At 42.9% G+C, this 15,991-nt stretch overlaps 1 protein-coding gene across 6 annotated transcripts in view; it reads left to right on the top strand.

Moving 5' to 3' along the window:
- Positions 1-2,024: 2,024 nt before the first annotated feature.
- SEC11A (SEC11 homolog A, signal peptidase complex subunit) overlaps positions 2,025-15,991 on the top strand; it is a 44,682-nt gene continuing 30,715 nt past the window's right edge. For 2 of the 6 annotated variants that reach the window (XM_009210827.2, XM_009210829.2), the window contains exon 1: positions 2,026-2,120. In XM_009210827.2, coding sequence (XP_009209091.1) covers positions 2,070-2,120 — 51 coding nt within the window. In that variant the 5' untranslated portion in view covers positions 2,026-2,069. Of the gene's footprint in view, positions 2,121-2,395; positions 3,430-15,991 lie in introns of those variants that run through there. The other 4 variants (XM_003901333.4, XM_009210832.3, XM_031668379.1 and 1 more) reach the window with 4 other exon arrangements.

The following is a 15,991-nucleotide window of genomic DNA, read 5'->3' as shown; positions in this document are numbered from 1 at the left end:
GGGGTACCGAGAGGCAGCAGTTGTTGGAAATAACAAAAATACACACACACACACACAATTTTAAATTCAACAAGTATTTATTGGGTATAACATGTGCTAGGCTATGTGTTCACCGCTAGGAATTTAACAGTGAGCCAGACACCAGTGGTTTCTTTTTCTTTCTCGCAATAGCTTTATTGCGATATAATACACATACCATACGATTCACCAATGTAAAGTATGCAATTTAATGGTTTTGAGTATATTCACATAGCTGTACAACTAGCATACCCTAAAATAAACTCCATACCCATTAGCAGCCACTCCCCATTTTCTCCAACTCTCCCAGCCCTAGGCAACCACTGATTTCCATCTCTGTGGATTTGTCTATTCTAGATATTTTACCTAAATGGAATCATGCAATACTTTGTCTTTTGTGACTGGATCCTTTCACTAAAACTGTTTGAAGGGTCATTCATGTTGCAGTATTTCCTTTTGTTGCCAAATAATATTCCATTGTAACAGCGGAATTATTAGTACATTATTCCAATATACCACATTTATTTATCCCTTCATTAGTTGATAAACATTTCAGTTATGTCCACTTTTTAGCTGTTATGAATAATGGTGTGAACATTCATGTGCAAATTTTTGTGTGGACAAATGTTTTCTCTTTTTTTGGGTATATACCTAGCAGTGGAATTGCTGGTTAATATGATGATTCCAGCTTTAACCTTTTTTGTTTGTTTTGAAATGGAGTCCTGCTCTGTCGCCCAAGGTGGAGTGCAGTGGCACAATCTCGGCTCACCGCAACCTCTGCTTCCTGGGTTCAAGCGATTCTCCTGACTCAGCCTCCCCAGGAGCTGAGATTACAGGCGCCCACCACCACGCCCGGCTAATTTTCGTATTTTTAGTAGAGCTGGGTTTTCACCATGTTCGCCAGGCTAGTCTGGAACTCCTGACCTCAGGTGATCCACCTGCCTCAGCCTCCTAAAGTGCTGGGATTACAGGTATAAGCCACTGTGCAGGGCCCATCTTTAACCTTTTGAGGAACTGCAGCGATTTCCCAAAGCGGCTGTACCATTTTACATTCCCACCAGCAGTGGGAATGTAAAAAGTTGCAATTTCTTCACATGTAAAGAAAAAAGTTCCAATTTCTTCACATCCTCCCCTAAACTTAGTATTATTTGTCTTTTTTATTATAGCCATCCTCCAATAAATGCAAGTTTTTATTTTGCAATGACTTTCCATTTAAAGAATTTCGAGGATACTAGAAAGAGTTCCAGTATATCCTTCATTCATCTTTCCCTAACGAGAGAGAATGATTATTTTTGGCGGGGGGGAAAGAGAGAGAGAGAGAAATGATACCAAGTAATCCAGCTTTAATCTTTGTTGACTGAAGTATTAGGAGCTTTGGCCAGTCAAAGCAAAAGGTAGCGAAAAGATAGTCACATCAAGGTGCCCGAGTCAAGAAAATCAGGAGGTAGAATTCAAGGAGACCATGTTAAATCCTGTCAGCAAAGTCAAGGTCGGAAAGGAAGCCACTTCCTAACGACCCACACCACTGGTGGTCTCATCACGTTGTTGCACCATTTGGATGTTTTCTAATTGTCCCGGGCAGTTTTCTCTCCAATTGGACTGTAAACTCCTGGCAGGCTCAGGCAGTGCTTTGAAGGTCTCTGCACATGCGTCCAACCATCTACGCCTGAAAAGCCACTTACGTGAGAAGTAGCTGGAGCCGAGCCCGGCGAGGTGGCTCACGACTGTAATCCCAGCACTTTGGCGAGCGCCAAGTGCGGGCAGATCACCTGAGCTCAGCGAGTTCCGAGACCTGAGCCTGGACCAACACAGTCGAAACCCCGTCTCTCAGTTAAAAATAGAAAAATTAGCCAGGAGTTTGAGACCAGTCTTCCCAACATAGTGAAACCCTGTCTCCACTAAAAATACAAAAATAAGCCAGGCGTGGTGGCGCGCGCGTAGTCCCAGCTACTTGGAAGCCCGAGGCAGGAGAATCTCCTGTGAGGCGGAGTTTGCAGTGAGCTGAGATTGAGCCATCTGCACTGCCGGAGTCCTGGGCGACAGTCCCCGCCATGCTGTCTTTAGACTTTTTGGACGATGTGCGGCGGATGAACAAGCGGCAGGTGAGCTTGGCCGTCCTCTTTTTCTCCTGGCTCTTCTTGTCTCTTCCAGGCTGCTGCTGCGGGGCCTGGCGGACCCGAGGGTCCTGGTGTGAGGATCTGAGCTGGTCTGTTGCCCGGGTCATTCCCTTGCTTTGGAGTCTGTGGCCAGAGGCCGCCTTGTCCGCCTCATTATTTTTAACCCCGAACTGATTCAGGGCCTACCTGGGGCGGGGCGGGGCGGGAAACGGTATCTTCATGTTCCATTCCTCCTTCTGAGGCAGGGGAGCAAATGGAAACCGTACGTGGTTTGAAAGTGGGAGTTGGGGTTGCTTATTGTTTTAGTCATTTTAAGGCGGCCGACTCTTGATTTCTCCAGTCGGAGCGACTCCAGGTGGATTTGGGAGAGACAAGGTTTAGCCGGTTTCTGGAGCGCTCAGCAAGGCGATTGTAGGCCCCAAGAAGCCGTTTTGCTGCTTTCAGCTCCTTGCAACCCTTTAGTAGAGCTGAGCCGTAGCGGGCTGCACCGACTTTGACTTGGACCGCTGTGAGCTCCGAGTTGGAACAGTTACACCACTTTCCCTTGCGTCCGCTTAGCACTAAGGTGGCAGCCCTCAGAATCTATGGTTTTACAGTCCGATATCAGTGCCACGGGGGTCTGGAAATGTGGGTCTCCTGATTTTGTCCTTACACTTTGCTCTACCTTGATCTTCTAGATCGTATGCCAAATAGTACTGAGAATACTGTTGTAATTATTTAGTCCTTAGAAAAGTTTGCTCTGTTTTGCCTTTGGCACTAAGTGTGTCTGTAGAGCCTAGTTTTGCTGCATCGGACTTGTTTGTTTGTTTTAAACAGTATTTTACTGTTATGATTATCCTGATGTCACCATTAAGGATTTTTTTTTCCTTGGACTTGCATTGTTTTGTACTTATAGCTGCCACTTAGGGAAGTAGGTACACAATCTTTCCTTACTCCCCTTCAGGCCTTAGCTAGCTCAGTGTCAATTCTGTCAGTCAGAATTGAGCATTCTATAGAAATTGCACAAATGTTACTTTATGTTTTTATGACAACACTTCAAATTTTTACTCGTATAGTGTTGTCTTTTTTTAATCCATATTTGGATTTTCTAGATGCCACAGACATTCCTCTGAAGACAGTATTTATTTTGAGTCTGATATTTATTGTACTCTATGCCAGGTACAATGAGAGAAATGCAAAGATAGTTAAGAAAGACTCGGCCTTCAAGGAGCCTAAATGTGTAGAAAAGGACTAAGGCAAAACAATAACTTTTTTGAGCTCTTACCATGCGTGAAGCGCTTTATACACATGTAAGGTACGTAATGTTGTTCATATTAAACATATGAAGAAAATGAGACTTTATGAGAAGCAGTACAGTATAGAAGTTAAGAGTATGGACTCTAAAGCTAGATTTCCGAGGTTTGAAGTAGCTCTGCTGTTTACTGGCTGTGTGACTTTGAGCAGATTACTTAACCTCTCTGTGCCTATGTTTACGTTTATTATTGTAAAAAGATACGCAACATAAAATATTCCATTTTAATCATTTTTAAGTGTATACTTCACTGACATTAGTCGCATTCACTATGTTGTGCAACCGTAGGGTTGCTATGAAGATTAAATGAGTTAATATAACATCCTCAGAAGAGCGTCTGGCACATGGTGAGTATTGGCTGTGCTGTGGCTGATGTCCTTGTTATAGAGCTTTAGTGATTTGCTTACGATAGAAGGTAGGCTGGGTGTGGTGGCTCATGCCTGTAATCCCAGCATTTTGGGAGGCTGAGGCGGGCAGATCACAAGGTCAAGAGATCAAGACCATCCTGGCCAACGTGTTGAAACCCCCTCTCTACTAAAAATACAGAAATTAGCTGGGCCTGGTGGCGCACGCCTGTAGTCCCAGCTACTCGGGAGGTTGAGACAGGAGAATCGCCCGGGCGGTGGAGATTGCAGTGAGTTGAGATCGTGCCACTGCACTCCAGCCTGGCAACAGAGCGAGACTCTGTCTCAAAAAAAAAAAAAGAAGGTAAATGGCAGGATGTGGATTTGATCTCAGTTCTTTAAAGCCTGAACACTTGGATAAAGAAGGATATGACCCATTCTAGCAGTGGTAGGAAAATTGTGAGAGATTGTGAGAAAATTGAGAGAGTCAGGGCATTACGAACAGCTTCAAGGAGATACTAGCATTTAAGTTGGATCTTGAAAGACCTTCTTAATAGCTTCATCTTTTTTTTTTTTTTTGAGATGAAAGTCTCGCTCTTTCGCCCAAGTGGGACTGCAGTGGTGCTATCTCGGCTCACTGCAAGCTCCGCCTCCTGGGTTCATGTCGTTCCCCTGACTCAGTCTCCCGAGTAGCTGGGACTACAGGTGCCCGCCACCACGCCCAGCTAATTTTTTATATTTTTAGTAGAGACGGGGTTTCACTGTGTTAGCCAGGATGGTGTCGATCTCCTGACCTCGTGATCCTCCTGCCTTGGCCTCCCAAAGTACTGGGATTACAGGCGTGAGCCACTGTGCCCGACCAATAGCTTCATCTTTAACCTGGGTTGGTTAGCATTCCAATAATCAAAGGGAGGGAATTCACTCAGCACTTGCAAACCTGCTAGATAGGCTCTAAAGCATAGAGATATATAAGGCACTCCTCCTGCTCTAACAAAATGGACAGGAAGAGAGACCAGATACATGAAGATAAAATGAGTGGGCTATTCTGCCCTGTGTTTCTCTAATATGGAGTGATTGTGGTTCAGAATTCATTGCATCTATGACGTTCAGGGTTAGTGGAAGTTTAAATGGTAAAATTATCCACCCTGGCCTCCCAGAGGTTGTCAGGAATGGATAGGAGGGATTGAATACGATGGGATGAGGGAGAGTTATGAAATGAGCTCTTTATCTGTACGTAATATCTGGGAAAAAGAATTGACAATACATGTAGATACATGTAGATACTGAGAATCAAATGAAAGAGGGAAATTAGAATTTTGTTTTATTCCTCTAAAAGTTGCTATTGTTTGCATAACTTCTCTGCTTATACCTAATTACATATTACATCTATTTTAAGTGTCTGATTACTTTGAGTTTTTTTTTTTTTTTTTCTTATCAGATCCACAGAGGAATACTTTAGTAAATGAACTCCATCCATTTACAGTGTACTGTTTGATAAGGTTTTATACTTATGTATACCGATCACAATCAAGATACAGAACATATATATCACCTACAAGACCCCTTCTGTCCCACCTCTAATGTGCTTTTTGTCAGTATAGAGGGGTTTGCATTTTATATAAATGGAATCATAGAATATGTATTCTTTGGAGTTTTAATCGATTTTTAGGCCGGACGCAGTGGCTCATGCCTGTAATCCCAGCACTTTGTGAGGCTGAGATGGGAGGATCACTAGAGGCCAAGAGTTCAGCACCAGCCTGGCCAAAATGGTGAAACCCTGTCTCTACTAAAAATATAAAAATTAGCGGAGCGTGGTGGTGCGCACCTGTAATCCCAGCTACTCAGGAGGCTGAGGCAGGAGAATGGCTTGAACCTGGGAGGCAGAGGTTGCAGTAAGCCCAGATCGCACCACTGCACTCCAGCCTGGGCGACAGAGCAAGGCTCTGTCTCAAAACAAAACAAAACAAACAGAGTATGTTTTAGTTTTATAAAAAACCGTGAAACACTTTCAAAATGGCTGTACTGTTTTGCCTTCCACCAGCAATGAATGAGGGTTCCTTTTGCTCCACATCCTCCCCAGTATTTCATGTTGTCTGTGTTCTGGATTCTGGGCTTTATAATAGAGGTAGAGGTACGTTGGGTTTCTTCCATTTTTTTTTTTTTTTTTTTTTTTAAAGACAAGGTCTGTGTCTGTTGCCCAGGCTGGAGTGCAGTAGCATAGTCACATCTTACTGCAGCCTTGAACTCCTCGGCTCAGGCAATCCTCCCACCTTAGGCTTCTGAGTAGTTGGGACTATGGATATATGCCACCATGCCTGGCTAATTTTTGTATTTTTTATAGAGATGGAGTCTTGCTATTCTGCCCAGCTGGTCTCAAATTCCTGGGCTCGAGTGATCCTCCCACCTCGGACCCTCAAACTGCTGAGATTGCAGATGTGAGCCACCACACCCAGCCAAGTTGTTTAAATTAATTTATTTTTAACAGTACTGCTTGTATTCTTTCTTAGTCTCTGGGTACCACCCTAGAATATTAGGTGATCTTTAAGGTCCTTTTAGCTAATAGTCATATACTATTTTATTTGTATACTTACCTTTGTTTGGTGTATGACTTCTTTTTTTTTTTTTGAGATAGAGTCTCGCTGTGTTCTGTCACCCAGGCTGGAGTGCAGTGATGTGATCTCGGCTCACTGCAACCAAGTAGCTGGGATTACAGGTGCATGCCACCATGTCTGGCTAATTTTTGTATTTTTAGTAGAGATGGGAGTTTCACTATGTTGACCAGGCTGGTCTTGAACTCCGGACCTCAAGTGATCTGACCACTTTGGCCTCCTAAAGTGCTGGGGTTACAGGCATGAGCCACCGTGCCTGGCCTTTAATATAATTTATTATTCTAGTTTTTTAACAGCACTGTGTTTAACAACCAGCTTGCAGAATTGCTGAAAATTTAGGAAGCTGGTTCCAGCACACCACTGATTGGTATGAGAGGTTTTTGTTTTTTTTTTAATTTTTGTTTGTTTGTTTTGAGACAGGGTCTCACTCTGTTGACTTGGCTGGAGTACAGTGGCAGAATCTTGGCTCCCTGCAACCTCCTCCTTCCGGAATCAAGTGATTCTCCCACCTCAGCCTCTGGAGTAGCTGGGACTACTGGCTGGCGACACCCTACCTGGCTAATTTTTGTATTTTTTGTAGAGTCTGGATTTCACCAGGTTGCCCAGGCTAGTCGTGAACTCCTGAGCTCAGCCATCCGCACACCTCAGCCTCCCAAAGAGCTGGAATTGATTATAAGTGTGAGTCACTGTGCCTAACCTTAATGTAAGCAATTTTTTTGTTTGTTTTATTTTGAGACAGAGTCTCGCTCTGTTGCCCAGGCTGGAGTGCAATGGCTCAATCTTGGCTCACTGGAAGCTACCCACTCCCAGGTTCAAGCGATTCTCTTGCCTCAGCTTCCCAAGTAACTGGGACTACAGATGCATGTGATCACACACCAATTTTTTGTATTTTTAGGGGTTTCACCGTGTTAGCCAGGATGGTCTTGATTTCCTGACCTCGTGGTCCGCCCACCTCAGCCTCCCAAAGATACGAGCATTTTTAAATGCACATTGAGGTGGTTTTTGTGTGCAGAAAAGCCTATTTAGAGTTATCTTTAGTTCTAATAATAATTTGTAAAACCTAAAATTTTAAAACTAAATTCTTTCTTAAATTTTTGGAATTTGTTTACAAATCTTATCCTATTTAAAGTGTAGCAAATTTTAACAATCACTTTTTTATTTTTGAGACAATCTCACTCTGTTGCCCAGGCTGAAGTGTGGTGGCACCATCTCGGCTCACTGCAACCTCTGCCTCCTGGGTTCACACAATTCTTCTGCCACAGCCTCCAGAGTAACTGGGATTATAGGCGTGCACTACCATTCCCGGCTAATTTTTGTATTTTTTTTTAGTAGAGACGAGATTTCACCATGTTGGCCAGGCTGGTCTCGAACTCCTGACCTCAAGTGATCTGCCTGCCTCGGCCTACCAAAGTGTTGGGATTTCAGGTGTGAGCCACTGCACTCGGCCAACAATCACTTTTAAGAGCCTATGTTTGGTTTAATTTACAAAGTTAAACATCTTAAAATGATTAAACTTTATAAATTAAAAAGTTATTTTAAAGAACTTCAATTATTCAACAAACATGGACTACTTATCTCATTTTTATAGATCTGAGACTTTTTAAGTTCTCTTAAAATGTTTCAGCACTGTATAAATAGTAAACTTTCTGATTCAAATAATAAATCTAAAACAACTGATTACACATTTTAAACGAATTTTTAAGGCTAACTTATTACTTCACTAGGTCAAATTCTCTTAAATTTTACAGAAGTTAAAATACCAAATATGGCTGGGTGCAGTGGCTCACGCCTGTAATGGTGGAGGCCAAGGTGGATGAATCACTTGAGCCCAGGAGTTTGAGATCAGCCTGGGCAACATAGTGAAACCCCATTTCTACTAAAAATACAAAAATTAGCCAGGTGTGGTGGCACACGCCTGTAATCCCACTACTCAGGTGGCCGAGGCACAAGAATCACTTGAACCCGGAAGGCAGAGGTTGCAGTGAGCCAAGATTGTGCCACTGCACTCCAGCCTGGGTAACAGTGTGAGACCCTGTCTCAAAAAAAAGAACAGTAAAGGCCAGACGCAGTGGCTCACACTTGTAATCCCAGCACTTTCAGAGGCTGAGGCAAGCAGATCACTTGAGGTCAGGAGTTCGAGACCAGCCTGGTCAACGTAGTGAAACCCCGTCTCTACTAAAACTACAAAAATTAGTGGGGCGTGGTGGTATGCACCTGTAATCCCAGCTTCTCGGGAGGCTGAGGCAGAAGAATTGCTTGAACCCTGGAGATGGTGGTTGCAGTGAGCCAAGATCACACCACTGCACTCCAGTCTGGGTGACAGAGCGAGACTCCATCTCAAAAAACAAAACAATACAAAAAACAAAAACAAATATGAACAGAGTTCTTAACATAAGAATATTAACACTATCCACGCTTTCCCTTAAACATTCTATTTTTAATTATAAATCATTCTGGGGTTAAAAATGATAGCTAGGTGCACCTGTAGTACCAGCTGCTCAGGAAGGCTGAGGCAGGATGGTTACTTGAGCCCAAGGAGTTCAAGTCTAGCCTGGGCAACACAGTGAGACCCCATCTCTTAAAAAATATATATATATTTACTCACTAATGAAATAGGTATGTTATGCCAAATTATTTTTATGTTACATGTAGGTCACATGTAATATTTAGAATTGACTTCTCTGCTTGCTGAGATTTTTTTATTGGCCAGGATGTGACTAGATGCCTGTCTGAGCCCTGAAGGGACTAAGCAGACTCCCATAAATGTGTACTTAACTCCCCGCAGGCCACTTACATTGCTTGATTGAATTTGCATTTCTCTGGGTTTTAATTATCTGTATGCCTTCCTGCCTAAATGTAAAGTCCTTGAGACTTAATAGGATCCTTCATTCTTTTTATATCTTCCTATCTCTTAGTATGACCCAACTCTTAACTGTTATTGCAGTGATATTTTAACGATTTCTAGATAACTTTTTTTTCTTTTTTTTTTTTTTTTTCCTGAGATAAGGTCTCGCTCTGTCACCTAGGCTGGAGTCCAGTGACGCAATTACAGCTCACTGCAGCCTCAACCTCCTGGGTCCAAGCCATCCTCCCACCTCAGCCTCCCAAGTAGTTGGGACTACAGGTGTACTGGGTACCATAGTGAGACTCCAACTCATGCCTGGTTAATTTTTGTATTTTTTGTAGAGATGAGATTTTGCCCTGTTGCCTAGGTATCTTTGATACTTTTTTTTTTTTTTAATGAGTTGTCCCTGAAACATACAGAAACCTAAGACATTTTTCTTAGACATAGACCTAATATGGATAAATGTGAAGTAAATAGGAGGTGTATCCAACACAGAGTATACTTTTTTTTTTATGGGAAAGTAATCTGGTCTTATTTAGGATCAGGAAAATCTTTATTACCGGCAGAGTGTCAAGATTTATTAATGAATTGCCAAGTTTCAATGTAGAAATATTGGTATCAGTCTCCATTACATACACAAGAAAATCACAAGTAAAATTTTATTGTAAACTGCAATTAACATCAACAGGTATATTCTTTTTTTTTTGAGACAGAGTCTCACTCTGTCACCCAGGCTAGAGTACAGTGGTGCCATCTCACTGCAACCTCTGCCTCCTGGGTTCAAGCACTTATCTTGCCTCAGTCTCCTGAGTAACTGGGATTACAGGCGTGTGCCACCACGCCTGGCTAACTTTTTGTATTTTTTAGTAAAGATGGGGTTTCACCATGTTGGCCAGGCTGGTCTTGAACTCCTGACCTCAAGTGATTCACCAGCCTTGGCCTCCCAAAGTGCTGGGATTACAGGTGTGAGCCACTATACCCGACTAATATATTCTTTTGAACAGCCAGAAATTATTCTTTATTCCGTGTAACTGAGCAAAATCCAGAATACAGTACCATAGTAACAAAGATATTTTCTTGCTACCATTCCTTGATATTTTACATTTGTTATTTTTTTCATAACGTTCTCTCCACAAATGACATAAAGACAAGGATGATTATTCTTTTCCACAGCCAGATGGCACAAACCTATAACAGTAAAGATGAGCTCCCCTTAGGAGAAACTGGGGTTTTAACTCTTCTTCAAAAGGGTTATCTTTTCTGCTCAAGGAAGAAAGTGAGATATAGAATCTAGACACTTAAGGTGTCTACCCCTTAACTGGAAAATTTTGTCCAAAAAACATGGTTTATCAGTCAGGGTTTAGTCTGGAAGAATAACTACCATGAGTATTATTGAATAATGGATTTATTATAGTAATAAAACCTCGGCAGGGCGCGGTGATTCATGCCTGTAATCCCAGCACTTTGGGAGGCCAAGGCAGGTGGATCACGAGGCCAAGAGATCGAGACCATCCTGGCCAACATGGTGAAACCCTTTCTCTACTAAAAATACAAAAATTAGCTGGGCCTGGTGGCGTGCGCCTGTAGTCCCAGCTACCCAGGAGGCTGAGGCAGGAGAATTGCTTGAACCTGGGAGGCGGAGGTCGCAGTAGGCCAAGATTGCTCCACTGCACTCCAGTCTGGCGACAGAGTGAGACTCCATCTCAAAAAAAAAAAAGTCTCACACAATTGTAGGAGAAACTGGATAAGAGTCTAAAAGTGGATTAGAGACCCAGAGGAATGTCACTAAGCAGCTCTTCTGAAGCACTGGTTTGGGTGGACAGATCTAAGCTTGCCATGGAGTCTGGGACAGGATTCCACGTCCAGCTGCTGGAGTGAGACTGCAAAGGAGAGCAGATGGAGAGATCCGTGGGAGGCCGTTGCCTGTCTGTCTAGTCTCTGAGTCAGCCAGAAGAGCTGAATTCTGCTAGCCCCTCAGTGTCTGTCTTACCATCTCTAACTACAGTGACCTTCTGTGTAATTACAGCTACTACTGCACTTTCACCTTCCAAATCTTGGGCAGATTTCTTTTTGGCCAACTCTAACCCAGAACCATACAGGGAAGGGAATTTGGGGAAACCTAGTTCTAGCTTAACCAAGTTGACAAAGTACAAAACTGTTAGATTCTACCCTTTGTCAACTTGGCATCTATACACACCTGTTTTAATCATACCAGCTTTTGAATAAAGATAAAACAAAAGTTACGTTTCTGATATAACCTTTGTTTCTGTAATTGGTCACATGATCATAGCTGTTTTCTTTCTCTGCTCTCAGCAATAACCTAAATTGGTCATAATTTCTTGCCTTGGGGTGACCTACCCTTCTTTACTGGGGTTGTCATAAGAAGTCCTACCTGAATTGGGTTGTTGGAGTTTTCACTGACTTTTAGGTGGGAGTACTGAGGGGCCCCAGAGATCCTCTATATTCCAGTTCCATTTGCTTCCCTCGTGGCATAGTAGCAACCCTGTTTCTCTCTGATGATCAGGATCAATCACCCTAACCAATTATAACCCTGCTGCATTTTGGTTCTCTGGAATGAGAAGCCCAAAGTGACCAAGTAGCAGTCTTAACATTCAGTTTAATGGAACCATTATGTCCCCTGATGGATGGATTAAAACCTTTGTGAATTAAAACCTTTAAATCAGTCCAGGTGTGGTGGCTCACATCTGTAATCCCAGCGCTTTGGGAGGCTGAGGCGGGTGGATCACCTGAGGTCAGGAATTCGAGACCAGCCTAGCCAATAAGGTGAAACCCCATCTCCACGAAAAATAAAAAAATTCTGGACATTGTGGCGGGCACCTGTATTCGCAGCTACTCAGTAGAGGCAGGAGAATCGCTTGAACCCGGGAAGCAGAGGTTGCAGTGAGCTGAGATTGTGCCACTCTACTCCAACCTGGGTGACAAGAGCGAAACTCCATCTCAAAATAAATAAATAAATAAATAAACAAATAAATAAATAAAACCTTTAAATCAGCAGATTTAAAAGTTGTGAGGATGGGGAGCAATTTTTTTTTTTTTTTTTTAATGGAATCTGGCTCTCTTGCCCAGGCTAGAGTGCAGTGGTGCGATCTCAGCTCACTACAACCTCTGCCTCCTGGGTGCAAGCAATTCTCCTGCCTCAGTCTCCTGAGTAGTTGGGACTACAGGTGCATACCACTACACCTGGCTAATTTTTGTATTTTTAGTAGAGATGGGGTTTCACCATGTTGACCAGGTTAGTCTCGAACCATGACCTAAGGTAATCCACCCGCCTCGGCCTCCCAAAGTGCTGGGATTACAGGTGTGAGCCACTGCCCCTGGTCTGGAAGCAGAAATTTCACTACCAGATCATTAGGGGTAATAATGAGAGGAGTCACACCCATTCCTATCCTTTAATTCCTGGACTAGTGAATCCTAGCTATAGAAAAAACAGCACCATATGTTGGTTGTCAATTCAGATCATATACAACATACTGGAGGACATTAGACATTACCCCAGACCCACAAAGTGTTGCCACCTAGCTGATGCCATAACTGTATTCTGAAAAGGCCATTTCTGTCACGCAGAAGAGAGTAACCGTAGCAGTAATTGAACAGGGAAAATCTAATATAAATAACTGTTAATTACTAGAAGATGCTAAACTACTGAAAGGGGTAAAAGAGGACTCTTGGCCGGGCTCAGTGGCTCATGCCTATAATCCCAGCACTTTAGGAAGCCCGGACAGGAGGATCACTTGAGGCCAGGAGTTCAAGACCAACCTGGGCAATATAGTGAGACCCAGTCTCTATAAGAAGTTAAAATATTAGCCAGGCATGGTAGTGCTCACCTGTAGTCCTAGCTACTCGGGAGGCTGAGGCGGGAGAATCACTTGAGCCCAGAAGTTTAAGCCTGCAGTGAGCTATGATCATGCTACTATACTCCAGCCTGGGCAACAGAATGAGACCCTTTCTCTTTAAAAAGAAAAAAAAAAAGATTCCAGAAGTAGCATATGCAGAAAATAGCTACTATCCTTCAGGATGAGGAAGAGTGAACAAAGAAAGAACTAAGAAAGCACCTTACCCCAAACCCCTCCCAAGCCTGAGATTCAGACCTTTTGGTGAGGGTTTGGCTGCCACAGCAACATGCAACCTATCATGGCAATACCATTTGCCAGAGTACTGACCTGGAGCTGGTTTATAGTCGTGAATTACTGGAAGGTTGAGAAATTTGGCAGAGAGTGTGTGTGGGCTCGAGTCAACCTTGGTGGTCACTGAAGTGAGCACTACCAGGCTTCCAGCACACTGACCCACTGGGTACTAGGTGGACTAAAATCATGTTGAAACCAGGAGGGGAAGCCCTCTGTTTTGCAGTGGCCTTTCAATACCCTTTATTAATTACACCTAACATTAAGCCAGCTGGCAGAGGATTTGTGTTTATAGGATTCAGCTTGAGTAACACAAGGAAGGAGGGTGGATTTGGAGTTGAGAGACAATAAATCGAAAATGGTCTACTATTCTGTTATTTCAGGCTGGCTACTTCAAGGTGATGAGGGACATGATAAGACTAGTGAATTCCATGACTGCTTGCCCACTGCTGTGCTTTAGTTGCTATAAAATAAGTCCCCCAGTCAGAAGCAGTGTTGTATGGGATACCACAATGAAGAATAAGGCATTCTGTAAGATTGTGGATGGTGCTTTTTGACGGAAATACTAAGGACAAGGAAGACCAATCTATATCGAGAGGCTAGTCTAGCAAGAAGAAATTGCTGTTCCTTTCATGATTGAAATGATGAAGTATGATCAGCCTGCCATCAGGATTGGCGGCAGTATTGTTTTTTTGCGGTTGGCAGGCTAGTCACTCAGTGTTGGCTAGAACCTAATAGGTCTTGGTGAGTGGAAGTCCATGTTGCTAACCTTTATCTTGACTGCTGCAGCCACTTTAGTCATGAGTCTGCTGGGTAAGACAGGTGGCTGGGGAAATAGGCTGACTGATATCCACAGAAGAAGTCATTTTTGTTCACCTGATTATTAAGATCTTCTGCTGAGGTAATTCTTTGATGAGCATTTATATGGTACACAATTATCTTCATATTCTATATACATATTTGGAGTGCTCCATCCACATATCTCTTCCTTAGACTTCTTGTCTCAACTTTCCAGTGATGTCCCTTCCAAGTCACTGTCCATCCAGCCAAACTGCTAGTCATTTTTGAATCAATGTAAATCTACATCTGTAGTCATCTCTCCATCCAGGCAAAATGAACAACTGCAGTATCACTTGAAGCTGCCCATTGGGAGGATTTCTCTTCTTCACAATCCTTCATGATCAACCCTGCATGACATTGTAATGCTACAGCTGTCTGCTTTCAGTTAGTGCTAGATGGTTTATGTTGAACCATCACAAATCAGGCCTAAAGTCTTCCTTAGTCAGCTGTCATGGGGAGCTCCTCATGAGGCAGTAAATACAATATGAGGGAGGAAGCAGGGTAGCATTATTAGGAGCCATGGGTATCTGAGTCACTTGCTCATATTTACTTGTGTCTTCAGGACATGCTTGAGCCCAGTCTTCTCTATACCACTTACACTTAATGATGGAGTACTTACTGCTATGCATGTCCTACTTTATGGCTTGCTGAATCTGACAGCGTCCAGGCATCCAGTGCATGTCACGGAGTTCAGGTCACATGTTAACTTGGCCCATGGTCAAGTTTTCAGTCTCTACAAGAACTCAGTAGCAAACTAAAAGCTGTTACTCAAAAGGAGAACGATTCTCCAAAGGACAGTATAGCTTTTTCCCTATCCGAAAGGTCTTGGCTGTCATTTACTTGTAAAGGACTGCCGAAGGCTCCATATAGCATCCCTATCCATTACAGACATACCAGTCACCATGAAATCTTCTGAGTCACATGGGTACTACTGTAATCCCAGCTACTAGTAGAGCTTTCAAAGCTGGACCTGTTGCAGAACCTTACTTAAAACTGGCTTAAAATTGGCTTACTGGATTAATAGAGTAAGTTGGGGAGTATTTACTTTTCTGCAATTTTCTGGAAGAGTTAGTGTCTAGAATTGTTAGAATTTTTTTCCTTAAATGTCTGGTAGAATTTGCCAGTGAATGCCATCTGAGCCTGGAGTTTTCTTTGTGGGAAGATTTTAAATTCATAAATTCAAATTATTTAATAATATGGATTATTTAAATCCATAAATTCAAATTAATTATATTCAAATAGAATATAAGTCTATTCAGGTTGTCTATTTCTTCTTAAGTGAATTTTGGTGGTTGGTATCAAGGAATTGATTTACTTCATCAAAGTTGTCTAATATGTAAAGTTGTATAATATATTGGTATAAATATATTTGTAAACTGGGCACTGTTGCTTGTGTCTATAATCTCGGCTGCTCAGGAGGCTGAGGCAGGAGGATTGTTGAGCCCAGGAGTTTGAGACCAGCCTGGGCAACGTAGCAAGACCTCATCTCTAAAATTTTTTCTTTTTTTTTTTTTTTTTGAGACGGAGTTTCGCTCTTGTTGCCCAGGCTGGAGTGCAATGGTGCATGCGATCTCAGCTCACTGCAATCTCCGCCTCCCGGGTTCAAGCGATTCTCCTGCCTCAGCCTCCCAGGTAGCTGGGATTACAGGTGCCCGCCACCACGCCCAGCTAATTTTTGTATTTTTAGTAGAGATGAGGTTTCACCATGTTGGCTACGCTGGTCTCAAACTCCTGACCTCAGGCGATCCACCTACCTTGGCTTCCCAAAGTGCTGGGATTATAGGT

Source organism: Papio anubis, chromosome 7 (genome assembly GCF_008728515.1).
Source record: "Papio anubis isolate 15944 chromosome 7, Panubis1.0, whole genome shotgun sequence".
Taxonomy (NCBI): Eukaryota; Metazoa; Chordata; class Mammalia; order Primates; family Cercopithecidae; genus Papio; species Papio anubis.
The sequence above is the reverse complement of the archived record's forward strand: the minus strand, read 5'-3'. Positions and strand labels throughout refer to the sequence as shown.